Source organism: Trichomycterus rosablanca, chromosome 26 (assembly GCF_030014385.1).
Source record: "Trichomycterus rosablanca isolate fTriRos1 chromosome 26, fTriRos1.hap1, whole genome shotgun sequence".
NCBI lineage: Eukaryota > Metazoa > Chordata > Actinopteri > Siluriformes > Trichomycteridae > Trichomycterus > Trichomycterus rosablanca.
Window position 1 is genome coordinate 17,811,399 of NC_086013.1, and position 27,435 is coordinate 17,838,833.

General features: G+C 42.6%; 3 protein-coding genes across 4 annotated transcripts in view; 2 read left to right on the plus strand and 1 right to left on the minus strand.

Moving 5' to 3' along the window:
* Positions 1 to 7,423: 7,423 nt before the first annotated feature.
* Positions 7,424 to 10,528, plus strand: her1 (hairy-related 1). Of its 2 annotated transcripts, none has more exons than XM_062988329.1 (4): positions 7,424 to 7,658; positions 8,167 to 8,262; positions 8,700 to 8,787; positions 9,409 to 10,528. In XM_062988329.1, exons 1-4 carry the CDS (start codon positions 7,593 to 7,595, stop codon positions 10,113 to 10,115), a joined length of 957 nt encoding a protein of 318 aa, XP_062844399.1. In that variant the 5' UTR covers positions 7,424 to 7,592; the 3' UTR covers positions 10,116 to 10,528. The 2 variants fall into 2 exon arrangements, with proteins under 2 accessions (XP_062844399.1, XP_062844400.1); XM_062988330.1 differs by having other exon boundaries at positions 9,412 to 10,528.
* A 1,675-nt stretch (positions 10,529 to 12,203) lies between these two features.
* Positions 12,204 to 21,190, plus strand: mepcea (methylphosphate capping enzyme a). Its single transcript, XM_062988325.1, has 5 exons — positions 12,204 to 12,582; positions 13,991 to 15,664; positions 17,532 to 17,750; positions 18,938 to 19,061; positions 19,240 to 21,190. The coding sequence occupies exons 2-5, from the start codon at positions 14,021 to 14,023 to the stop codon at positions 19,290 to 19,292; spliced, it is 2,040 nt and encodes a 679-aa protein (XP_062844395.1). The 5' UTR covers positions 12,204 to 12,582; positions 13,991 to 14,020; the 3' UTR covers positions 19,293 to 21,190.
* A 2,815-nt stretch (positions 21,191 to 24,005) lies between these two features.
* The window catches only part of LOC134303070 (neuronal migration protein doublecortin-like), a 33,473-nt gene continuing 30,043 nt past the window's right edge, over positions 24,006 to 27,435 (minus strand). The window contains exon 7 of the mRNA XM_062988328.1: positions 24,006 to 27,371. Coding sequence (XP_062844398.1) covers positions 27,312 to 27,371 — 60 coding nt within the window. The 3' untranslated portion in view covers positions 24,006 to 27,311. The remainder of the gene's footprint in view (positions 27,372 to 27,435) is intronic.

The window sequence follows — 27,435 nt, forward strand, 5'->3', positions numbered from 1 at the left end:
CAATTATTTCCATTGTTAGATTTCTGACCATTAAGAAAAAAGATTCTCAGCCTAAAGGAAAAACATTAGTTTTCTTGAGACTGCAGCCTTGTGATGCTTAAAACTACAACCTTCTGATTATTAAGACAGTAACTTAACAGCAGAGCTACCACAGCCTTATGTACGCAAATATAAAGCTATATACAGTCCTCTTATTATATGGACAATAGTATTGGGGCACAACCTTGGACATCTCATTCCAAAACCATGGGCATGAGTATAGAATTGGCCCCCACTTTACAAACGCCACAGCTTATACTGTTCTGGAAGGCTTTCCTCAACATTTTGAAGTGTGTCTATAGTGAGGTCAGGTCAGAGCTTTATGCATACCACTGAAGTTCCTTCACACCAAACCCGTTAAACCCATCATGTCTTTACTGAGTCAGACTCGTTCCCACGGTGGAACTCTGAGCTTCTATCACCGTTTGTCTGTTTCCTGGATTTGGTCACATGTTGGTGGTGTTAACGAGATGCATGAGGAGCATCAGAAGAAGAGTGTGTTCAGGAGAGGTGTGTGTGATCTCACCCAATACACACCGATAACTTTCCCACACTGGAAATATGAATCTTTGAACTGGGATCTAATCTGAAGCTGGATGAAGCTTAGTATCACCCGATCGGCTTTACTCAGACTTACTCTCTGAGCTCTGAATTTTATGTTCAGTCTGATCACTGTGGCGTTTTGTAAAGTTTAGGTGTGAGGAGGGAGCACTGACGGGAACGCAGGTTCATGTGTGATCAGGTACAAACTGTGACGTAATAAAACAGAGAGTCGTGTTTTCATTCTGATGTGCTGTTGAGAGTCGCAGAACATTCCCAGCCTGGCACGTCACCACTGAGGTCCTACAGACAAACTGAACAAACAACTTATAAACACATGCTTTTACAGCACAGGACCAAAAGTATGTGGACACCATGGACATTAATACAAAGTTCCTCCATTGGTGGAGCCTTAAGATTACACTGGACAACAATTTTTTGCCAAAGTTCTGTTACCTTGAATTTTTTTGGTGATTGTGACAAACCCATTTTATCTGAACACAAATGTAGTTTCTGATTGTCTGTATCACATAGACATTTTGAGAAACATGAGATTACCTTTACTGATACTAAGAACACTTACGTCAGGATGCTGTTTATAGACTTTAGCTCAGCATTCAACACCATCATTCCTCAGCATCTAATTGGAAAGCTGAGCACGCTGGGCCTGAACACCTCTCTCTGCAACTGGATCCTGGACTTCTTGACTGAGAGACCTCAGTCCGTCCGGATCGGTAAGACCACCTCCAGCACCACCACACTGAGCACCGGCGCTCCCCAAGGCTGTGTGCTCAGTCCACTGCTGTTTACTCTGCTTACGCACGACTGTACAGCGATGCACAGCACGAATTCCATCGTTAAGTTTGCAGACGACACAACTGTGGTGGGACTCATCAGCAACAACGATGAGTCAGCGTACAGAGAGGAGGTACAACATCTAACGGACTGGTGCCAAGTCAACAACCTGTCTCTGAATGTGGATAAAACCAAAGAGATGGTCATTGACTTTAGAAAGACACTAAGGGACCACTCCCCACTGCACATCGACGGCTCATCTGTTGAGATCGTCAAGAGCACCAAATTTCTCGGTGTTCATCTGGAGGAGAATCTCACCTGGACCCTTAACACCAGTTCCATCACCAAGAAAGCCCAGCAGCGTCTCTACTTTTTGAGAAGACTGAGGAAAGCTCATCTGCCACCCCCCATTCTCACCACGTTCTACAGAGGAACAATCGAGAGCATCCTGAGCGGCTGCATCACTGTCTGGTTCGGAAATTGTACTGCGTCGGACCGTAAGACTCTCCAGCGAGTAGTGAGGACAGCTGAAAAGATCATCGGGGTCGCTCTTCCATCTCTCACGGACATTTTTAACACCCGCTGCATCCGCAAAGCTCTCAGCATTGTGGACGATCCAACCCATCCATCACATGGACTTTTTACTCTGCTCCCGTCTGGGAGACGATACCGCAGCATCCGGACTAACACAACCAGACTGTGTAACAGTTTTATCCCACAAGCAATCAGACTCCTAAACTCAGTACTGTAACAATTTCCTCCGGACATTTTCTGCTGCCACACACTGAACTGTATTGACTGTTACTTGCATTTTTGACTATGTTACTTGCATTTTTGCACACCTCCTGGAAATGCACAATAATTTCTGCACCTTACTTGTATTTTGCACCATATTTACTTTTTAGGCACCTTATCGGCATTGCCAATTTTACGCTGCTAATGTACAACATGTCACTACCTCAGGAACCATTGTACCATCTATTCACCATCATGTACTAACACTTGTCTTTAGTCCTGTGTTCTAATTACTTGTTTAGATTAGGGATAATAAGGAATATCTTTTGTAGTTATTTATTATAGGATTTTTTGTATTATTGTTGTATTTGCACTGTTTTGTATTGTCTTGCACTTTTTGTACCGTGTTACACCGTGATCCTAGAGGAACGCTGTTTCGTTTCAATATGTACTTGTATGTAGCTGAAATGACAATAAAACCTCTCTGACTCTGACTCTGACTCTGATTATAACACATTTAAATCTTATACGTGTCATTAGTTCAACTGAGATAAAAGTGTTTTGCTGCTGATTTTTGTTTCTACTCAACATCTGGTGCATCTCGTATTAGTGTCCAGCAATAGTCAGCCAGCACTGACGGATTCCAGTGGCCTTGGTAACATTTTTCCATTGTGGCAATGTCTTGGTGAAAGCATTCGCCATGCTCATCACTTACTGCACCAAGATTAGGGAAGAAATGCAGGAAATGAATTTTCAGTGACGTTGCACTTCATCACTTTGTAAGCTTGAAGAAGGTTGTCACCCAGCTTGATGAAGTTTGGCGCTCGATAGTTGCAAAAAAAAATTTTTCAACAACATCCTGGAATGATTTCCAAGTGATTTTCTCAGGTCTCACCACCAGCTCTTTGAACTGATCATTCATGATGTGTCGCATTTGTGGACCAACAGAAATGCCTTCACTAATCATGGTATCAGTTATTCTAGTGAACTCTTCTTGCTTTTTATTTGTTCGTTGCCTTTATAACATTTTTCATCAGCCCGAGTTTTAAGTGAAGTGAATATCTTTTTTTTTTTGGGTCCACAAGTGGTTTATGTGCAATATTGTTCTGCCCTGGGGTCAAATTCTGATGAATTGGCCAGTTATTTTTAGTGTAATATGATTCTTCTTATGACTGTCCCAATTGCAAATGAAGCAGCAATACTTGGTATATCTGAGCTGCAATCCAAGAAGCAGTGCCACTCTAAATCTCCAGCTGTTTCAGTTGTAGTTGCTGTACTTGATGTGTTTCAACAACAGTTCCATGTTCTGGTATGTTTCCTTCATTTGTAAAGCATACCAACAGGTACTGAAGGATAGACATTGTCACTGTATAACAAGACAGCCTTGAGGCATGAATCAATAAAATGGTACGTGATAGGAAACATTTGAGGTGATTTTTGTTATCAGCAGCTCAAAATACCTAAGACACACCCAAAAGTGTTCAAGAAACAAAATCTCTGTTGACCAGTGTTATGGAACATGTCTATGGAAATTGGCCACATTCAGTCAAAAAAGCATTTGTGAGGTGAGGTCAGGCACTGATGTTCTGACATTCCTGGCTGACATTCCAGTTCATCCCAAAGGTGCTCACCAGGATTGATGTCAGGGTTCCCTGCAGCTCATTAGTGTTCCTTTACGCCAACATGGCCAAACATGTCTTTCTTCTTCAGACTGTTTCTAATAAGTTAGAAGCACATAATTGGTTGTATATTCAGGGCATAAAATATTTTACGACTTTTTTCAATAATTAGTAGGGCCATAAAGTGTATCTTATGTCTTTAAAGAGTTTATTTAGAGGTTTTGCAGGTTTTTCTTGTAAACCACACAAGCTTTATCGGCTAATAGTCCAGATCCTCACCAACCCGCCCTGTTTACTAGCCTGAGATTGTCCAAACCCATGCAAATACAAACCAAACAAGACCATCTAGACCTGGTCTTGAGGTCTATCAGAACCAGACTGACAAACTAAAAATACCAAACCATACCAGAGCTAGATTCAGCCAGACATTGTGCCGATTTCTTCTGTTCAATCCACCATACCAGCCAGTAATTGTCAAAAACAACTTAAATAACAAAATCAGAACAGAACCAACAGTCTGAAAGCTATCTATATCATCTATATCCACAAACCATCAAACCAGGCCAACCTGAATTTAGAACTATAGATAATTTACATTTAAATTTTCAGCATTTAGCAGACGCCTTTATCCAAAGCGACTTACATTACAGTTACAGTATACAGTCTGAGCAACTGAGGGTTAAAGGCCTTGCTCAAGGGCCCAACAGCAGCAACCTAGCAGTGGTGGGGCTTGAACCAGCAACCTTTGGATTACTAGTCTTGTGCCTTAACCACTAGGCTACGGCTTGCCGTAGATAATCAGACCCAGACTGGGCTGGCAAGCTAGAACCAGTCTGAAACTGTTTAACACAACTGACCCAGAACCACCTGACCAAAACATGCCTGGAAATATTAAATCCCCCTAAAACCATCAAACCAGACCATCCTAATATGAATGAACCAGCTTGGAATTGTCCAAAATCCATCCAAAAGCAGCTTGGTCTTGTTGACCTGCCTTATAGACTTGATTTTATTGTAAATTATATCCATTTATAACGAATATCACTTCTACATCATGTCTTTATTAAAATTTAGTCACAAATTAATCTACAGTAACATTTGTGATGAGTGTAGGTGCAGCAGGTCAGCATGGGGTCAAAACTGCCCCCCTGATTCTGTATCTGACCTCATTGCTGCACTCCTGACCGCAGTGAATAAACTGTAGTTATTGGTTTATGGGTTTGTTAAACCTGCTCTGTTTACCCATCACGGTGGCTTTCCAAACACCCCACCTACAGCCCTCATGTGCACCACACACACACCTTCACACCCAGGTTACTTCACCCTGCAGAGCTCCGGTCTGGTTCCCACGGTGGAGCTCCGAGATTTAATCACCGTTTGTCTGTTAAATTCGGCCACACGTTTGTGGTGTCAACGAGATGCATGAGGAGCATCATAAGAACAAAATGTGTAACGGGTGTGTGATCTCACTCCATTCACTTTCCCACACTGAAAAAAAGCCCAAAATATTAGAATTCATCTCTCACCACCATTACGCACCTTCTGTAACTTCTGTAAACCTTCTGTAAGGCAGATCGCATTTTATGCACATTTTTAAAGATTAAATGTAAGCACTTTAAAGAATTTAAGCTGCACCTTGCTGAGCGATGGTTTTGGTTTAAGAGCGTTTATGTACAAATTATAATGAAAAAAAGAAAGATGTTTTCAGTTCTGATGAGAGCTGAGAGTCAGAGCGCATCCTCAGCCAGTCACTTCAGACAAAAAACAGCATCTGTCCATTTAAAAAAGATGCATTTAGATAGTCACCACTGTTTATTGTATAGTGTGTATATTTAAATGAAATAATTTATAAGTACATGTTCTTAAACTACAAGACCAAAAAAACAAACCATCGCGCAATCATGTGTGGGAGATTTTTATTCTTCATGCACAGGTTTGTGCTTTGAGAAAACATTTTATCATTCAGTCTCTTAATTCACGGCACTGGCAGGAATCACCACACTTCAGAAACACGCGTGATTTATTGGACACGTTTGGGTTCTGCTGCGCGTTTTGGCACAAAAGCGCACACGGTCAGCAGGTCAGCATGGTTTAACCCGCATCCACCTCCCCTCCCCTGCAAAAACATGAACACACTTAACACACAGGTGAGAAATCACACCTACAGATCTCACACGCGTTGCTGTTTTTATTGCTGACATGTATTTTCCATTAACTCTGGACTATTGATAAATACATGAAATTGGGAGTATTACGCATGTGCTTTGGACACTAGTTCAGTCCTGATTTGTGTGTATAAATGACGCTGTAGCCAGCGTGTGTGTGCAGGGTGTGTGTAAGCATAGTGTGTGTGTGTGTGTGCAGGTTGTGTATTTGCAGGTTGTGTAATGGCTGGTGTGTATGTAGGTTGTGTGGCGTGAACCGACTCTCGCGCTTTACGGTGTGAGTGTGTTTATTCTGACACATCCCGGTACATCACCGATCCGTTCCCACGAGAACCAGATAACCTTTTAACTTATTGGTACTGGTTTATGGGTTTTAGGTTACAGATTTAATTTACTAAATATCCGTGCTGTGGGTCTGTCCATGTTTTTTTTTCTTGCAAAATACTGCAAATGTAATATTAAAAAACAGGTTATGCAAGTGAAGCATTATATTCACCATATGACAATATGTACGTGGACACTTCTCCTAATGCACTGATTAAATTTAAGTGCATTCATGGTGTGGTGAAGGCCATTTCCTGCTGGAACATTTCTCTATTTCACAAAACGGTCAAACAGTCATGGTTTGGTGAGTTTGGTATGGATGAAGTCCAGTAGTCTGCACAGAGACCTGACCTCAACCCAACTAAACTCCTTTAGGATGAACTGAAACGCTGATTGTGTGCCAGGCCTGTTGTCCATTGTCAGTTCCTTATCACACAAATGCTATTTTATTTAAACAGGCACAAATTTCCAAAGACTTTAAAATCTTGTGAAAAGCTATCCCAAAATAGGTACCCTTGTTTTTGAAGTTTTCCAGCAAGCTAATGATCAAATGTCCACATACCTTTGGTCACATATTAATTTCCAGAAGGTCTCTAAAGCTTTTAGTTGCTACTATGAGGGACAAACAGAAAAACTACAGTGCAAAGTGTACAGTGTATGCGTGTGTGTGTGTGTGTGTGTGTGTGTGTTGGGGTGGAGCGTGTTGGTATAGGGGGTGTTAAAGAGTCCATTCAAAATGAGGCTAAATTAGGGTCTGTGCAATAAACCAGTACAATTCAGCCCATAAAGGCATAAGCAAATTATTGCAACGTAAAACATAATTGTGAACAGATCAGCAATAAAACAGATGAATGATTTCTGTTTGTTTTTGTGTTTTTAAATGACAGGTTTGGTCTATTTAGATCGTTTTTGTAGGTTAATAATAGTGTTGTATTTCAGATAAACGTTCAGAAAGTTTTTTACATTGTAAACATGCAAACAAGAAAACTAAAATAGAAACACACATCCATATCCAAGGGTTTCTTTCCATATTTATTTACTCTACACTATACATTTTACTAAAACGTTTCGATCACATTTTTGGTCCACTATTATTATAATGCTTGTAGAAACTTGACCACAAGATTCCAGCTCAGCTGTACAGAAGCACTTTGTGAATATTTAATCGGTTAATAGTTTCTTATCTTGGAACAAATCATCACACAGATTGGAAGCATCATGCAGCCCTTAATCTGGAGTTTGTGGACCGAATGGCTGAAGGTGTCATTCACACCTTTGCCCCAATGAAAAGGTGCCAGTTCTTCCCTATAAAGGGGCACCAAGAGTAACTCCAGCTCAGATCACTGCTTATTCACCAGAGGATTTACATTTCTGCATGACTGAGAAAAGGATTTTAACCATGGGGACTCCAAAAAATCCAAAAAGCAGAGCATCCAGAAGAGTGAGTAAAAATGGTTTTAATCATCATTTATTTACAGTCTGATTCTTTTCAGAAATCATGCTGGAAAAAGATGCAGCATTTCATTCAAATATGTGGTAGCAGTTTCTAAAAAAAGAGGAGATTTAGTTTGTTATTGTTTAGTAAATAAAACGTTCCATGTTACTAATATTCTCATTCATTTGCAGTAAATGTAAGATGCTGTTTCCTTTAAATCTATGAGAAATTTGGGAAAGTCTCATTTTTAATATCATGACAATAATGTGCTGCAATTCATTTCTTTATAAATATTGACTAGTACATATTTGCCTAAAAATAAAATTGTCAATACCAATTTATTTGATAGAATCTGTTAATACACGATGGTGTTTTTAGTGTAAAAATAAGGTCTGAATGTTCACAAATCCAAACGTGCTGAAATGATCAGAATACCAGATTAAACTTTTTAAAGTTCGATGGAAAACCATTTAAAGCAGTTTTAAAATGTACTGATGGGTTTTATGATGTTTAGGTGTTGAAGCCGGTCATCGAGAAGAAACGGAGAGACAGAATCAACCAGAGTTTGGATGAGCTGAGAACTCTGCTGCTGGATAACACCCTGGACTCGGTATTAACACACATTCATTCTTACTTTTATACAAAAATAATCCATCAACATGTTGCATCTAACACCCTACAGTTGGTGGAACGAAATGGTTTTGACAAATAAAAGCTTTTTATTTTGGCTGTATTAACATATTATGTCAGAAGTGTTCCAGAATATTAAAACACTAGATCTGAAAAGCTTTTCTTTTTTTTTGTAACATCATAACATTTAACTAGTGTGTACGATATAGTGATATTAGTATAAGTATTAGTAGTGTTTTTTAAGTGTGGACCAGCAGGGGTTCCCTTAATTTGGGTATGACTGACAGGGAACCAAAAGCGACCCTTCTAAGATTTAATCTTTAATAGGTCCAAACATTTGTCCTGTCTCCCCTGCAACCCAGTGGCTATATAAATTCCATATATTCTAAAGGAACTGTATTTTTATGATCTCTGTAGAGGCTACAAAACCCTAAACTGGAAAAGGCTGAGATTCTGGAGCTGACTGTGGAGTACATCAGGAAAAAATCAAGTAAAGACAGTACCGGTAAGCTTTCTTTCACCCATTTATCTAAAATGATACCACATCTTTTATTTATTATCCACATTCGACATTCTATGTCATTTCTGTATTTAATCAATGCCTTGTGAGTTGTGGGTTTGCATCCCAGCTCTGTTAAGCTTACATGTATATCTTTATATATGACAAATAAAAGTGTTCCACCAGCTCTTGATTATCCTTATGTTTACATTTATTGTGCAACCCTTTAATACTGCATTATACACACATACACGTATATAAAAATTTCATTATTGATTCAATCATGCGCTGTGTGATTCTATACAATAAATATAAATATATTTGCATATTTTAATGTATTTCTCTCTGTTTTTTCCCCGTTTTACCTTCAAACATTTCCTTCCCCAAATCTTTCCACTTTCTTGCTTGAACTATTTTTTTATCTCCCTCTTTGCTGAACTTTCTGTCTTAATTTTTTATCTCTTTTTCTTAACTGCATGAAAAAAAACATTATAACCTTTTACTCATCATATCTTATTAATCTCTATTTCACTATAAAAATCTTCATCTTCCCCTCTTTTATCTTGGTTGCTTTATCTATTACCTCCTTTTCCCCTTCTTATCTTCTCCTCCTCCCACACCTATCAGCAGATTTGAACAGGGATCTTTGTGACCCTGTCCCGACTGTCAAGACCACCGGCGTACCCCGTGTACCCTTTATCAACCTCCACGATGCACAGAATCTCCACGCCCCAGCTCCCTCTAGTCCGCTTTACACGGCCGGCTTCCAAGACTGCGTCTCTCGTCTGGCCAGCTTCATCGAGTGTGTGGATCCATCACAGCGGGAGAACTTCATCCAGGGCCTTCGTCAACACCTGAACTCACATACTGACACCATCTCCAAGGTCAGAGGTCACAATCAAGCCAGCTCTCCCCAGTGGGTTAGAGCCAACCTGCACCCAAGTCCTGAGCCATTTTCATTCAGCAATGGGCTCTATTCCGGCTCGTTTGCCCTGCATCATCCCTATCCATCTCCTCCATATTCATTATCTCCTCCTCCCTCACCGTGCTACTCCAGCTCCTCTCCTCCATACTCCTCATCTCCCACCTACCTTACCGTGCCCTGCCACTTCTCCTTTCCTCCATCCATCTCTCCACTCTCCTCTGATTCCACCTCATCATCGTCCTCCTCGTTCTCCTCATCTTTCACAATGTCTGCTCCTGCAGTTTTAGCTCCGGCGGCATCAGCAACTCAAGCTCCTCAGCAACCTCAGACCCCTCACTGTCCATCCCAGCAGATTCTGAGGCGAGAGCTGTTCCCCTGTCAGACAAACGCAGTCTGGAGACCCTGGTGATCAGGGAAAACAAGAACTCTTTGTATCTCTAGATTATTTATTATTAAACAGAAGAGAAACACCAGGTCGCGCTTCTACACTTTTCCCTCTCAGTCATTGAGAGAGATTGAGCTTTACATAAGAGAATCTAATTCGCAGAGACACTAAATATGAAACTAAAGGGGTTATGATCTTTCATCTCAGTCCATGGTGCTGTGTGCCAAATCTAATGGAATGTCATATATATATATTTTTTCCTTTCACTCTTTCATACTGTTGACATTCCTCTTTCCTCTCTGACTTTACCTACCTGTTCTTTGTTACTCTATATTATATATAAAGTGTAAATATATTTATTTTCTATATGTGTACAGTCTTGTAATTTAATTGTACATGTTTACCAAATAAAGCTCTAATTTTGTTACATATTAAAATGTGTCTTTAGTAGTATTATTAGAAAACACAGATTGTTTAAAGTATGTTGTGCAGAGCTTTGAGCTTTTGTCAGTTTATCTGGTCATAAAATAATCAAAATCTAACAAGTTTTTCTGTATAAAATTATTTGTACAAATACCAAAAATATCATGCAGAACACAGGCCTGAATATTAATCCATGTAGACCAAACCATGTAGACCAAAGAGTTAGTTTTAGTGCCATAAATCAACATTTTAAAATTTCTTTATTGTGTATATGTACTGTTTAATGATCTGAATATATTCAGTGTAACTTATTTGCAGCAGCACAGTCGATCAGAAAGTGGGCCTGAAAACCTCTTCATCTCTCCTAGTAAACAACGTCTAACACAAAAGCTCTACAGTGATCAGCTCATACTATCTAGATTACATGTTCTATATTTAGGGTGTTTATTGTTTGGGAGGTGGGTTTCGGATCTATTTTGGTAGACTGGTGTATGATGTCTTATAAATATAGCATAGCTTATCTCATATTAGAATCTAATTAGAGCACTCGGCCTTTAGACCAGTGTAGTCACGCCGTTAAAAGTCTAGGACCTGCTGACATTAGATCAAACTTTCTTTCTTGTTTTTACATTAAGCAGGGTGAAGAGCTGGCCATTGGAATTGGTCTTTTCTTATTTGTTATGCAATTGCAGGGTCTAAATATGCTTGATTTCACTCTGTATGGTGGGAAATAATGTTTTAATTGCTAGTAATGTTAACTGGGAATAGTTCATTAACATTAAACGTTATTGCTAGTATAGCAACATGAGTCTTTGAGGAGTTTGGTATGTTCTTTCAAGCAAACTTTAGTCTCGCCAACCTTCCCAAACACACAGAAGGATGAACTGGGAACACTAAGTCGCCACTAGGTGTGAGCAAGTGAGTGAGGGAATTGGATCGCGACCCTGTCCAGGGTGTATTTCTGCAAATGTCCAATGTTTTAGTGTGCAACTCGACCAAATGTAACACTGTTCAAGCTAAATGTATATTATATTTACCACACTTTAAGAAAAATGCAACCGAATACAAGCTACAGCCGTGCACGCTGTGTTTGTGTTTGAAAAACTACATTTCCCAGAAGCCCTTGCGGTTCAGCCGTTAACCACATACCTAAAGGCTGAAGATAGTCATGATTTATCAAATTTCTTTCTGATACAAGTCAGTTATAAGTCATACTTGACTTGTTTTAGACCCTGAAGAGTTAAATTACGAGACATTTGATTAAATAGCGTGTTTATTAATCAAACCTGACAAAAACACATGTTTACTAGGTACAAGCGTTAGACTTTATATTGCCTGTAAGGAAGCGTGAAAATAGAACTAAAACAAACGGATTTAACATCATTGTTACGAAATAACATAATACAGTGTTTATAATGCATTTGAATGATTATAAAGTGCACATCTCGGTTCATAACATTCGATTAATCTGTGTATCGTTTTCGCTCGGGCATCTGTTAGGACTCATATGTAACGCAAAGTAGGCTAGTCCCGCCTTACAACTAATTTGATTGGCCGTGGAAATCTAACTCGGCTATCTATTGGCTAAGTTGGCTGCTTGTCAGCGTGCTTGAAGGCTGAGAGACTATATAAGGCTCAGAAACCCCCTCGCTCGCCACAGTAGAGTCTGCAGCTGAGAGGAAAGTTTAGGGTTAGCTTAGTTCAGAGTGAAATAAAACAAAAGCGCTCATTATTGCTGTCATTGTAACTCCTCACGCACCATCACACAGATTCAAACAGTCTCACGGTTGTGTGTGTATGATTATTCGGATGATATTTGGTGAGGGGTGTGTCTGATGAACTGTTTTGGATCTTTAGTATGACGTTAGCAGCTGTGCTAGCTGGGTAGCTGAGCTAACTGAAGGCAGGGAGGAGAGTTAGGAAGAGGATTTAATCGCTGTTTGTGAGTCTCTGATGTGATTGATTATGTTCTCCTGCTTTAAACAGACTTGAGCTCTGGGTGATGAATTATTCATGAGGAGGCGGGGCTTACGGGGACGTTACGGAGATTGTGGGCGGAGTCACGCAGGTAACGTAAACTCAACGCTTTTGTTTTGACACTTTGATGTAAACCGAAACTTATTAACCCATAAATATCAGATTTTATGCTTAAAACGTGTTTATACTTAATGAAATAGTCTTATTAAACTATTAGCTTTATGTTTTATTAACAGTTAAGGTTAAAACTTTAAACACTCTTGTAATTTATGGCAGTCTTGAGATTTTAATGTTTACATTTAGATTTTCAGCATTTAGCAGAGATTTATATCTAAAGCGACTTACAGTATACAGTCTAAGCAATTGAGGGTTAAGGGCCTTGCTCAAGGGCCCAACAGTGGCAACCTGGCAGCAGTGGGGCTTGAACCAGCGACCTTCTGATTACTAGCCCAAGATGTTAACCGCTGAGCTACCACCGTCCTTTTGATGAATTGATTCTGTAACTGACTGGTTGATTAAAATACACTTCTTTGTCCAAAAATGTCTCAATGACCATATAAACAGGTCTAGGAAACGTTTAGATTTTATCAAGCTATTCCTAAGATAGTAAAGGTCACAAGACCAAGCACAAGGTACATGGACCAGTGGTCTCTTTACCAAGGTCTGGAAGAGAACCCAAACTGGTCAGAACCACCGGGCCATTTATTACTGGGTTGCACAGAAAGAATAAATAATAGATTTTTTTCTCTTTTATTGACAATCGCACTTTAAAAGATGGGTTTTTTTTAACGTCCGTCTGTTCCTCTTGACGCGTTTGGCACCTATTTCAGTCACGTTGTATAATTTTATTGTAAATCCTCCAGTCCCCGTCGGTCCCTAAAATGATATCTTATATGAAACCGGTCTGTGGTGCAAAAAAGGTTGGGGACCACTGACCTAAACAAAGCAAGTAAACAAAAATACACGAGTGCCATAGCCAAGCAAGCTTTAACCAAACGTCTTACCCTACAGGCCATTTAGTATAGTTGTGTAAATTAATCTAATAAATAGATTCAATCAACAGTTTAATACTTTCTGGCCTGTAAAAAGTTGTTTTAATGATTCACACAGTTGCAGAAAAAAGGTGCTCGTTTTGGAGCAGGAGATCATTTATTTTAAGCCCTTGTTGATGTAAAGCTTGCTTGACTGTGGACAGTGATACTTGTTGAATCAGCAACTGCTAGTTTATAATTGGTGTTGGACCTGCTTCTTATTCCGACAATGCTTACAAATAACCTCTCAACCTAGGCAAAGCGACCACTGTTCCATGTAGCTTCATACAGATGATCTCAGGACCTGAAGTTGCTCAGAAGTGGCTGTGAATGACATTCCTGACCTTCTAGCTGGTCATGATGTTTTTGGCTCAGTCCAATAGATGCAGTCCTACTATCCTTATGTATACGGGCACTGAGAAGTCACCAGCTGCAGTCAGACGATTGTTTGTGCTCTTGTTGTTTCAGATCGATGTCTGATCCTGCTCTGATTGGAAGATGATAGAAATGTTTGCTGATAAAGCCTCAGTTTTACTCAGCGACCCGTCGGCGGGCGCTTCTTCACCCCGACAGCATTCCCAACTTTCAGGAACCCGCGCTGAAAATCTTCACCATCCTCCAGATACACTTAGAGAACACGGCACTGAGGAGGAACCGAACCCAATGAAACCAGATCCCAGCGGGGACGAAGTAGCTCCATCTGACGTCCCATCACAGAGCCAGAACGGCCTCCAGCCACCCAAACCCCACCAGCAGAGACTGAACAAACGTCGGAGCACCATGAGCAGCACCGTGAAAAGCCCCGTGTTCGGCAAACGCCGTCGGCGCACCAATTCGGAGAGCGAGTCGGTCCTGCCAACCAACTTCTTGATGGGCGGGAACATCTTCGACCCGCTGAACCTCAACAGCTTATTGGACGAGGAGGTGAACCGGGTGCTGAACGCCGAGACTCCCAAGTCTTCTCCTCTGCCGTCCAAAAGCAGAGATCCGGTGGAGATCCTGATCCCACGGGACATCACCGACCCGCTGAACCTGAACGGGTGCACGGCGGGGGACGCCGGGATCGTTCTCACCCCTGTGAAAAGCGGGAGGAGGAGGCACCGGAATCGCCATCACGGAGGAGCGGGTGGAAGAGGAGGGATTGGTAGAGGAACAGGAAATGTAGATGTTCCAGGAGCAAGCAAGGGATGCGAACCGACACCCATCCAGCTCTACCAATCAGAATCCGAGTCGGTTCGACTTTGTTTAGCGTCTCAGCCGGAGAGCACGCTGACTTTAATGAACACGCAGCGGGTCGATAACGAGGGCGACCTGGACCCCGGAGCGCCTGTGGAGGAGGAACCAGAACCCAAAGTTCTCCCCAGGCAGGAGGTCCGAGAGGAGAAGGACAGCACGACCGTATCCAGCACGCAGTCGGCTCCGACGCACCGGCAGCGCAAACGACGGCGCAGCAACAGCAGGTCGGAGAACACAGGAGCCCCCTGCTGGGACAAAAACAAAACAACAGATCTCGGTTCTGGTTCTGGTTCTGGACAACACCATCATCCCAACAACAGGGGGCAGCCAAAAAACAGCCAAAAACCAAACAACCAAAAGAAGAAGTTCCAATACGGAAACTACAACCAGTACTACGGCTACAGGAACCCCGGAGCCAGCGAAGATTCCAGGATACGGGTTCTCCAACCTGATTGGTTCAGAGGGAAAGAGGTTCTAGATCTGGGCTGCAACACGGGTCACCTGACCCTGACCATCGCTAAGAACTGGCGGCCGACTCGCATCGTTGGCCTGGACATAGACGGCTCGCTGATCCACGCCGCGAGGCAGAACATCCGGCATTACCTGTCCGAAATCCACACGCTACAGACCAGGGGGGAGAAGAGAGACGGGCGAGAGAGAAACGAGGGTGACGCGGGCGAGCCGAGGAAACCGGAACACGACGGGAAAACGCCGGAGGCCGAAGAGCGAGAGGCGCCGGAGGGGAAGAGAGGAGGCGCAGAGGGGGAGGGATCGGCATCGTCCAATGGGAGCTGTTTATTCCCCGTTTCGATGCTCATCTCCAGAGGACCGATCGCTGCTCCTCCTTTACCCGACACACCTACACGCCCGCCTGGAAACTTCCCCTCCAACGTCACCTTTGTGAAGGTAAGAACGAGGTGAACATCAAAGGGTTAAAAACGTTCTTCAAGACAAAAACTGACACGAGCGGTCGGAAACACGAGGAGAGGGGGAACATGAGGAGAGGGGGAACACGAGGGGTCGGGAACACGAGGGGTCGGGAACATGAGGAGAGGGGGAACACGAGGAGAGGGGGAACACGAGGGGTCGGGAACACGAGGAGTGGGGGAACACGAGGGGTCGGGAACATGAGGAGAGGGGGAACACGAGGGGTCGGGAACACGAGGGGTCGGGAACACGAGGAGTGGGGGAACACGAGGGGTCTGGAACATGAGGAGAGGGGGAACACGAGGGGTCGGGAACACCAGGGGTCGGGAACACCAGGGGTCGGGAACATAAAGAGAGGGGGGACACGAGGAGTGGGGGAACACGAGGGGTCGGGAACATGAGGAGAGGGGGAACACGAGTGGTCGGGAACACGAGTGGTCGGGAACACGAGGGGTCGGGAACACGAGGAGAGGGGGAACACAAGGGGTCGGGAACACAAGTCAAGTCAAATTTATTTATATAGCGCTTTTTACAATAGACATCGTCTCAAAGCAGCTTTACAGAATCCAGGACCAACAGACCAAAAACCCCTATTGAGCAAGCCGAGGGCGACAGTGGCAAGGACACACAAGGGGTGGGGATCATGAGGGTTCGGGAACACGAAGGGTCGAGAACATTTGGGGTTTAGAACACGAGGAGTGGGGAACATGAGGGTTCTGGAACACAGGGGGTCAGGATCTTTAGGGGCCAGGATCGTGAGGGAAGGGGAACATGAGATGTTGGGAACACAAAGGTTCGGGAACACAAGAGGGGTCTGAATTATGAGGGGTCAGGAACGTGAGGAGTCACCTTACCTAATGTGTGATGCACTGGTGGCGCAGCTCACTGGTGTAAGACAGCTCACCCAGAGAGAGAGATAAACACCTCGATCAGACAGCAGAGGTCACAATTGTACAGTAGCACAGTAGCAACCCTGTCAACCTCCCTCCCTCTCTCCCTCAGGCTCAGCCAGTTCTGCCTGTTTGGACACCTGACCAGGTGGTTAGCTGATGCTGTAGTAGCGTCTTAGCCTGGTATGATAAGTGTGTGTGTGTGTGTGTGTGTGTTTGATCTACAATTAAATCCTTTCACTTCTTCTTGTTCACATGTTGTGGTAGTGTTTGTTTTCATACTGTGTGTGTGTGGTGTGTGTGTGGTGTGTGTGTGGTGTGTGTGTGGTGTGTGTGTGGTGTGTGTGTGGTGTGTGTGTGTGTGTGAGCAGTACCTACATGCTGTGAAACGATTCTTTAGCTATTTCACTTCCTGTGAGTGTTTTTTTTTTATTTGCTCAACATTCAGTACAAACACACATACACAACAAGGTCAAAAGTATTGGGACGCCCCTTCTAATGACTGAATTTGTGTGTTTCAGCCACAACAGTTGCTGACAGGTAATAAATCAGTGATATAAAGGAATTGACATGTTTAGGGAAGGTCCTTTCCTTGGAGTGGTGATGGTGAAGCTGTGTAGCGGGTGGCAGGTGTAGGAAGGATTCGGGGTGGTCGGTGAGGTTTAGTCGTAGCCAGTTTCTCTTACTCTGCTGGAGACCCTGATGGTGTATGAGGAGGGTATATTCTTCTGACACGCCCTCCCTCTGATCTCCACGTTCCTCCACTTCTGTACAGGAGCCTCGGGATACTAACCAGGGTCCTTACACAGCCTCGAAGACCCCGCCCACTTTTCAATCCCGTCTCTTCCCACCCAGCAGACTAGTGGCCGATTTGGTCTGCCTCGCCGATCGTGCCCACTAGGGGGCACCTAGATGTTGTTTTTCTAACCTCAGTGTGTGATCTGTTTGAATCCCAGGGGAACTACGTGCTGGACAGTGACGTGCTGCTGCAGACCCAGCGTGAGGAGTTCGACATGATTCTGTGTCTCAGCGTCACTAAGTGGGTTCACCTGAACTGGGGGGACGCCGGCCTGAAGCGCTTCTTCCGCCGGGTCTATCTCCATCTCAGACCCGGGGGCCTCTTCATCCTCGAACCCCAACCCTGGAGCTCCTACAGCAAGAGGAAGACCCTCACGGTACACACACACACACACACACTGTCAGAAATCAAAAGTCTTTCACTCCATGCCAATCCGACATGGCACAGTGCCAGTCAGGCTGTAAACCTGTGATGTGAGGAGTGGGCGGTCGGTCATCTGAACGAGACCAATGAACATTTAGCAATCTGGTCATCTAGGTAGATCCAGGTACACCAGGTCCCGCTGTAAAATTTCGTTTATGCATCTTTCCCCTAATTTTTCTCCACAATCTAGTCATATCCAATTCCCCAGTTGTATCTCCAATATCCCTGACCAAAGAGCGCTGTACCTAACACATGCCTTCTCCAACAGGTGTAGTATCCAACCACTTCTTTTCACCTGCACAAAGTACAGTACAGCGGTACTGTTGAGACTCAACATCAGTCGGTTCTGGGAGTGGTGTTGAGTTTTAAAGACGTTGAGTTTCGAGGTATTTTTCCCCATAAGGATGTTTGGGGAACCTGTTAATGCGTCCATGGTCCCGTAGAGCTGCAGATATTTCAGTCTCATGTAAAATAATGAGGTTGTTTTTGACACTTAAACACTGAAAATAACACATATAATATAAACACACTGAATTACAATTACTAACAGTTACACATCAATAAAAATACAATAAAAGCTGCACTTTAGTTTTACTTCTTTATTGTTTCCTGACGCTTCTTAATACCGTATTCCGTTCAGTACCGGCGCATTCACATGAGAAGTGGCAAAACCGCTTCTGCGCCGCTGTGCCGTTATTTCCTATGAAGTGTGACGGCGGTGCACAAAGCTTACCGTGACTTATTGTAGTAAAACAGCGAGTGAGGAATGTGATTAGTGGAGGAACTTATGAGCAGTAATAATGAAGAGAAGTTTAGTCTGTGCCGTTCCTCATCCAGCCAGCAGAGGCCACTATTGCAACAGTGATGAGATATTCCTCTGCCAGACATTAACCTATTGTGTCGGTGTGTAGGCGCCCAACGTCGTAGTCCTTATCTTGTAGGGTTCCGTCACTCTGTGCTCACTTGCAGCATGAGGCAAAAGAAGCAGCGCGTGGTTCTTGAGGGCGTGTTCGTGTTTACAGACAGTACTGGTAAAAACAGTCGTTTTTTTTGGTGAGGCCGTGAGGTACCAGATCTTTCAGGTTGGTCGAGGTTTCAGCATTGGGTTTCATCTTGTTCTTCTCGGTTCTCTTCCTGCAGGACACCATCCACAAGAACTATTCCAATATCCAGCTGAAGCCGGAGCAGTTCTCCTCCTTCCTCACGGGCGAGGTGGGCTTCTCCAGCTACGAGCTCCTCGGCACCTCCAGCTCCTCATCCAGAGGTAAGTGTGCTCGAATCCCTTTCATCTTTCTTCTTTTGAAATTCCATCAGCGCATGTGGCTGTGCTGGATGAAGCCCCGTATCCCAGGGGAACCGGACCCACCGCGACACTGACCGGGACAGAGCGGTCGATAGAATGAAATGACCCGTGTGTCCTTCGTTTGTTTTTTATCTTGCAGGGTTTCAGCGCCCCATCTACCTGTTTCACAAAGGCGCGGCTCCTCGAAAGTGACCCCCCCCAACCAGAAGTGATTTTCTCAGATGAACGTTGGCACAGATTGGCACCGGATGCCCGTCGCTGTGTGTTTCAGTGGAACACAGACTCATGACGTGAGCACTGGACGCCGTTCTGATCTCAGATCACCCACGGGAAGGTGTGTGTTGGGGGTGTTATTAGGATTTTGCTTTGTTTTGTGGTGTTGCGTGTGAGGACAGATTAGTAGTGAGAGGTTCTAGTGTGCTGATCAGATATTTTTGTAACGTGGACACTTGGACCTAAAACGCGTGGACTCTCGAGGGTTCTTTACACCTTTTCTTCTTAATAATTAGAACCTAAAACTCTGAGGTTGATCATTTATTGTGTTTAAAAAAAGACACAAAAGTCGTAAATAAAACATTGGTAACCCCACGATCCACCAGGTGGCTTCTGAACGTCCTGATGTGGGTTCTGCACACTGGAGCTCCAACACGTTGTTCCAAAATTTCTGCACCTTGTGACTGGAGGCCACACTGGACCGTGTGTCCTGTGGATGGAGGACATCAACATCATCCTGGAGGAGAACACTCCCATCAGATAGAAACACTCTACTGTAGTGTATTGCAGCGTATTGTTTCTGGTCCGTGATCTTGGCACATGCCTAGTCAATCATGCCACACGAGTCTGAATCTGATGCTTGCTGCCCCTGAGGTGCGAGTGGGGCACGGGTGGGGCACGGGTGGGGCGCAGGGAGTGTGATTTGCGATCAGACCCACGATCGAATTGTTTCTTTTATTTACACATTTCATGCCAGTCTGTGGATTTCAGTGATTAATGTTCATGATTTTCAACCAACATGTCTGAGTGAAGCTGTCGGCTTCTCTGTGCCCGTATAAATAGGGCTAGTTTGACTGCACTTACTGAAAAAGTACATGGAACAGTGTTCTCTACTGAGGCCTGCCAAGGTTAAAGCAACAAGCAGCCGGTATGAGAAGCTGCTGAAACATCTGTGACCGTCCACAGTCATGCAGGCTTTATTTTGCCAGGAGTTACAGACTAATGAGTGATAAAGTCGCTCCTGCAGTGTTTTGATTTGTGAATAGTAACCAAATTTATTTAAGCTCACAGCATCATTAAAGCTTGTTTGACTGTGGACAGTGTCCCCCATGTTCCAGCAGCTTCTAATGCTGTAGAACTTTGTACACCCTTCAGTAATCGTTGCTGTATGTATATTTTTGACCTGTAATTATTTCTGAGCTTCACTTAAACGTCTATAAAGCTACAAACATACGAGCAAAAGTATTGGGACGCCGCTTCTGATTATTGAATTTATGTGTTTCAGCCACATCAGTTACTAACAGGTGTAATAAATCAGTCATATAAAAGAAATATGCTTCTGACTTTGCAGTAACAGTTTAGGGAAGGCCCTTTCCTGTTCCAGCATGACCAAGCTTTATAAAAATGTAAAAAAAAATCGTTTGACTAAACAGGCACAAATTCCCACAGACACACTTCAAAGTCTTGTGAGAAGCTTTCTCTTTAGAGATGAAAAGATCACACAGAGGGTCACTCTGTTTTAATAATGTGTTTTCGGAACCGGGTCAGGAAGCTTATGGTCAGGCGTCCAAATACTTTTGGCTGTATTCTGAATGTTCATTAATGAATGTGGTTTTTTGAGGTTTCTTGCTAAAATTGGACTATTTTATTGAACACGTTTACTTTGCTTGATCTCGAATCCCGCTGGAGGCCTCGACGTGCCTCCCAGTTTGGATCACAGGTGCAGCAGAAATCCAGAAACCGAATTAGAGTCGTGACGTCTCGTATTTGGTTTTGCTTTAAACGAGGTATTAAATCTTCTGCAGCAGCTGAACATTCAGACGATCGATTGTTATTGAAAAATTCATGTTGTTCAATAATAAACTGATTTCTTTTAACCCTCGACTCCTTTCATTACGTTTTCTAACACGTGTGTAAAAGTGTTTCAGCTCTGTGAGTTCCTGGACTCTTCTCATGAAGTGGTGCTATCAGCCAGCTGGGCGTCCACGCAGACGTGATTGACTATGAAGGTGGGATGGCAAAAGCTCGGTAATAGATTTGCTCCCTGTCCAGGATGGTTCTGCCTTGTGTTTGTGATAATAAATAAATGAGTGCAGTGGTGCGGTGGGTAGCTCTGTCTCTTACAGCAAGGGTTTGGTTTCCCCTGTTGTGCGACCAAGGTCCTTTCTGTGTGGAGTTTGCATGTTCTCCCCGTGTCCGCATGAATAAATGAATAATAATCAGAATACTGATCGTTCATGCTTTAGATTTTAATGTTTGGAAGCTTTTGTGCTGGTGGAATCAGAGGACTTTTATTTTGAAGGAGTTTGTGTTCATGTTGTGATTTTTATTTTCCTCTGCAGAGCGGGTGTGTAAATCAAATCTTATTAATAATGAAATATTATTATAATATTTACTGTGTAAAACTTGGTGTTAAATAAGATGCTAAATGTTAATTAGGCCTGTAAGGTCATTAATGCGCTGTTCGAGGTGATGAAAGTGTTTATTATTATATTAAGGATTTAATTTTACTGCTTCACCTTCTGTCTTTTCAACATTGTCATTTTACTCGTTTCAGGCAGTCTTTTGTCAATTTGGAACTCTGTTAGTTGCATTTTGTTGCTCTTAAATCTCACTTCACTGTGTTACAGCTTCAACCAAACCAGGACAAAATAAAACGTGAAAAATAGAATTAGTCATTTGGTTTTAAAGTAACTCAGACTAACAAATCACTGCTTTTAATTTTTATTATTAGAGGATTTAACATTTTGTCTCAACTTTTTTGGTAATATATAGTATTACCAAAATATAGTATATAGATTGTATTATGTATTATGTTGTAATTGTATTATGTTTATCAAATAACTGCAAAGTAATTTTAATTGTTTGCTGCAGAATATGCTGTTTACTTCTATTCTTAAGAAAACAATCGATGCCCAAAGTTAATTTTGTTTTAAATGTGTTATTTAACCTTAAATTTATCGTTTTACCCCATATGCAACATGTTAATGAATCCACCAGGTGGCGCCAAAGTACCATAAATATTAAAGCAACATTACAACTACAGTGCAGGGAGGTTTAAGCTTTTAAGTTTTATCATCATTATTATTATTATTATTAATGAATAATGCACCTAGATAAAATAATAAATGTAATAAAATAAAAAGAACTTGACAATTCATGAACATTTATTTGAACATTTTTAAGAAATTAGAAGTAATGTTATAATTAAATGTTTTATAGAAACTTCAAATGTAAGAAAATGAAAAAATGAATGAGTTATCGGGCGCTTGCATGGTGCAGTGGTTTAATGTGCTAACCCACTTCTGCTAAAATCTCGAGTTTGGAAGTCTGCTGTGCTAATGACCTGGCCGAGTACCCACACAGACATGCATATCCTCGTTGCTGCTGCAGTTACAGCCTCTCCTGGCTAAGATGGAAAACTGAGACTCTGGCAAGTGAAAAGAAGTGGCTGGCAACTACATGCATGTCAGAGTTCCATCACTTTACCTGTGAGAGCAGCCTGTTTGTTTACATTCCTCTCCCTGATTGGTGCAGAGACCTGATTTACACGCTGTTGAAAAGCGTAGGCAGTGAATCAGTTATGAGAATGATAGACACTGTAATTAGAGGAGCTGCTTCATTCTAACTGACCTGAAGATGATGAAACGATGGAGAAGCATAAGTATGTGGACGCGGTTTGTTTTGAATGAAGTGGTGGAAGGTGAGCAGCAGAATAAAGGTTTGCTGGAGGAGTTGAGTGAGACGTCCGTGTTTTTATCTCTCTGTGTGTGTTGTGGTTTAGAGTTTTTGTGGTGTTTTCCTCTCCTTTGTCCTCGTTCGTCTCTCAGTCGGCGCTTGTGTCTCGTCCGCTGAGGACAAAAGAGAGGAAAACGCCAAAAAAAGCTTCAACCCACAAACTCCCCCCCACAGGAAGTGTGTAATACCCTGATACCCACCCAAGCGTTTACTTTATTCACGTTCTGGCTTCTTAATCCTCCCTATTAAATAAAATGTGTTCTTTTACGAGGCTTTGAGAGCATCTGAGGTCGAAGCTGAAGCTGAAGCTGAGGGCACCTGCTCCTGGAGTGACGGGTGAAGCCGCCCCCAAAACTGCTGAGAATCTCGAACCCCTCATTACGACGTCGACTGAAGCAGCCACTTTACGTCTGGTTCAGCCAGAGACGTTTCACACCCCCTCCGCTCTGATCCCAAATATTTATTTCAAATAATCTTTTACCACCGCTTTATTCTGGTCAGGGTCACAGTGGGTACTTCCCTAGAGTCACTGGGCACAATGCAGTAACACACCCAGGACAAGACGCCAAACAGCTTTGGGATGAACTGGAACATCAACCAACAGGTCAGCGCCCAGCAGCACAAACGCTGTCATCTTTTTACTGAATGGGCACAAATTCCCACACACAGACTTCAAAGTCTTGTGAGAAGTTTCTCAGAGGAGCGGCTGTTGTTCTAGATGTAAAGATCAGAGGTCACTCTGTTTTAATAGCGTTTGTAGTCCAAACAGGACATCCGACAAGCTCAGGGTCAGGCGTCTAAATATTTTTGGCCATATAGTGTATAAAGCTGCTCGGTTATAAACGTCATCTAATAAAAGATAAAACGTAGACCACTCGTATTTACCGTTCAGGATCATCTGCTGATCTCACACTAAGTAAAAGAAATAAAACTGAGACTTAAAACTGAGTAACTTGGTAATTTTATTGAAAAGTTGATACACAGAATGAAGGAATCACTGAAAAAGTCACAATGACACGGCAGGAAAAACATCATCATCATTATTATTATGTTTATTGTTATTATTAGAGGAAGTTCAAAGTTCATCCCCAAACTGAACCGAAGGATCCAGAAGTGTGAGAAGAAAATTCTGCACCGTATGAGATTTTAATCTACAAACCAGATCCAGAGACAGAGAGACAGCGGAGGAGAACGACCTTTTAATAATGAAGTAAAAATACAGAAAAGCTAAAAAAAAGGCACCGCAGGAAGTGACACGTTCACATCCCGCCCCCTTCATCATGGTGTGCACCAATCAGACGGAAACATGATTCACTAGGCATGTACCGATAATCACTGATAATCACGATATACGAGGGTCTTCAAAAAGTTTCCACACTTTTTTTTTAACTCTTTATTAAAAATTATAAAAACAAACTTCATCATTTTTCTACATCGTCCCTGCTGATGCATTTTTCCAGCATCGTACCGACTTTTTAATGCCGTCAGATAAAAGTCATCACATGAAAATTATCCTCCCCTTAAAGCTTCTTTCAGCCTCCAAAAAGGTGTAAATCAGACGGAGCTAAATCCCGACTATAAGCGTCTCTCAGACACGCCCGATTCCTCCTCCACCCTCACCGAGCAGAACCACAATATACACGTGAGGAAACTTTCTGAAGATCCCTCGTATATAAAATATCACAGCGTTACTGCAGCGTCTTTTTTAAAACATAAATATTTAGACGCCCCGACTGATGCAACCCTTCTGTTTATCTGGGTTTGGGACCTGCACTAAGAGCGCACTGATGCATCCCAACAATGCCTAGGTTCACATAACACCAGGCACCTTCTGTGGATGTGAGTCCAGCTCAGGATTCGAACCCTGGGAACTCGGGCAGCGCCCCAAAACGTCCCATCGTTTGAGTATCAGCACACGCCGAACAATCAGAAGAACGATGATGTTATAATGTGTGAAAAACCACGAGATTATTTTCTTACTTTGTACATTTATGTTATTATGTTGGTTGTTATGGGAACAGGAAGTTATGACATCATGTGTGTGTGTGTGTGTGTGTGTGTGTGTTACATTAAATTTAAGACAGTTAGCATTAGCATAAACAATTCCACGTTCTCCGCTGGTTCTCTTAAGACAGAATAAAAAAAACCGCCATGCAAAAACAAACCTGGCGTTTAATCCCGACGTCCTCGCGACCGAAAGTAAAAGATTAGCGTCAGCGCTCGAGTCTGATCCGTGCGTACATGTGAACCTCCACCTGAAGATGAACAGATTAACGTTTAAACATGAGAGGGTTCAAATCCTCCCTCAGCGTGAACGTTTCGTCCTGATGGTTTATTTCTGTGTGACGGTTTATTAGATATAAAACTGGATGATAAACGAAGCTGCTTATTATTATTATTATTATTATTATTATGTGAAGGATCCCAATCTTATGGCTTTGGTTTGGACACGCCTTTCATCTTTTTTTGCTTGTTTTTTTTATTATTTTTATTTAGTATTTTTGTACTAAAACACTGTTGGAACACTAAATTATTCCCCTTGTTTTCTTTAGAAAGTTCTGAGAGGTTCGGAGGTGATGAACCGCTGTGGTGAGCGTCGGGACTCGGCACGTGCTGATGATCGATGATACGGTACATCACGATATTTAAGAGTAATCGCTGGGGGTGTAACTGTAGATAAAATCAGGCTTTTAAATAAATGTAGTTTAAATAAATAACAGAGAAATGTTGCAGCCTGGTTCTCAGTCACTCGGGGGTTGTGATAGTTATGATGCACTAATGATGGACTTTTGTGCTTTTTACTGTCTATAAGCGTCACGTTAATCTAGACTGCTTACAACCGACTCAGAAGCAACAAAGAAAACTTTGTGTATCAACCTCTGATTTACAAACTACTAATAAATTGTAGACTTAGCTTAGAATGTTAAATCATGGTGAAAATGCTACAAGCTGCGTAAAAAGGGGCTACGTTCCCATTTTCAACATGATCACACCCATTTAGTGGAAAACAGCACGTTTCTGGCTTTAGTGACCTCACGATTTGTTCCAAGAAATATTTATTTAGAGGACGTACTGACTAACAGAGCAGAACTGTTCATACCCAAACAAACTTTGTGCATCGACCCTTTATCTAAAAACTGCTAATAAATCCTAAATCTTAATTTAGCTTCAGCTAAAATCATAAATTGTGGTGATAGCAGTTGTGGCCTAGCGGTTAAGGTACTGGACTACTGTTCAAGCCCCACCACTGCCAGGCTAACACTGTTGGGCCCTTGAGCAAGGCCCTTTACCCTCAATTGCTGAGACAACATACTGTCACAGTACTGTACGTGGCTTTGGATAAAAGCGTCCGCTAAATGCTGAAAATGTAAATGTAATAATGGGCTTCATTCCCATTTCCAATCTGATCACGTCTATTTTAAACGCAGTAAGTCCGTGCCTTCAGTGACCTCACACTTTGTTCCAAAAATGATCCGTTTAAAGGACGTACTCGCTAGTGTTGGTTAGTTTACATGATCTGAGGGAGCAGAAGCTTAAAACCTAGAGAATAATTGTGAGTGATTTTTGGTGGGTGTTTGTTTATAATTTTGAGGATCTGAACATCCGCACGTGCCCAGTCCGGACTGAAATCATGGAACCACAGCGAGGTTCACTCACACAGAGAGGATTATAAAATAAAGATTCATTAAAAGCGGTTTGTACGGGTCGGACGATACATCGTTAGTAAAAACGTTCTTTTGCTGCTCAGAATTCTCAAGAGAAAAACCCAAGCACCAAAAAACCATAAAAACCATAAAAACCAGGTCTGAAAATCTGTAAAGTGACCAGCAAACAAAATCAACAACAGGAACACGAGCCACCACAGACACGCCGATATGAAATGCACCAAAATTACAAACTGTACATCTGATATCAGGATTTTTCCTCTAAAAAATGCAGAAAAGGAAACGCTGGATAAAAACGCGAGCGCGCCGCTCGTTTAGCGTCGTGTATCCGCCCCGCAAATACACAACAACTCTTAAATATTCTTACAAAAGAGGGAAACCAACGCAGGAAGGTGCGGAGACGGAGGCGACGAATTCACAAGCAGCAGAAAATAAGAGGAGAAGCCGCCGCCCGGAGGCCCGGCCGTGCTGAAGCTGCGGGTCAGGACCGTGAAGCCGCTCCACACTGCCAGGGAGCGACGGTGAACATGTCAGGACAGCACAGGTACGTCTGTGATCGGCGGGTGGAGTTGGTCTCGGCAGAGGTGGGAGGGGCTTACATGGATTCCCCCTGTGATTCGTTGTCATCCTCCAGAGAGAGGGGCAGGTACAGATCCTAAAAGATCAAAGGCAAAATCAGAAATGTGAATAATGCTAAATCATGGAATATTAAAACAGGA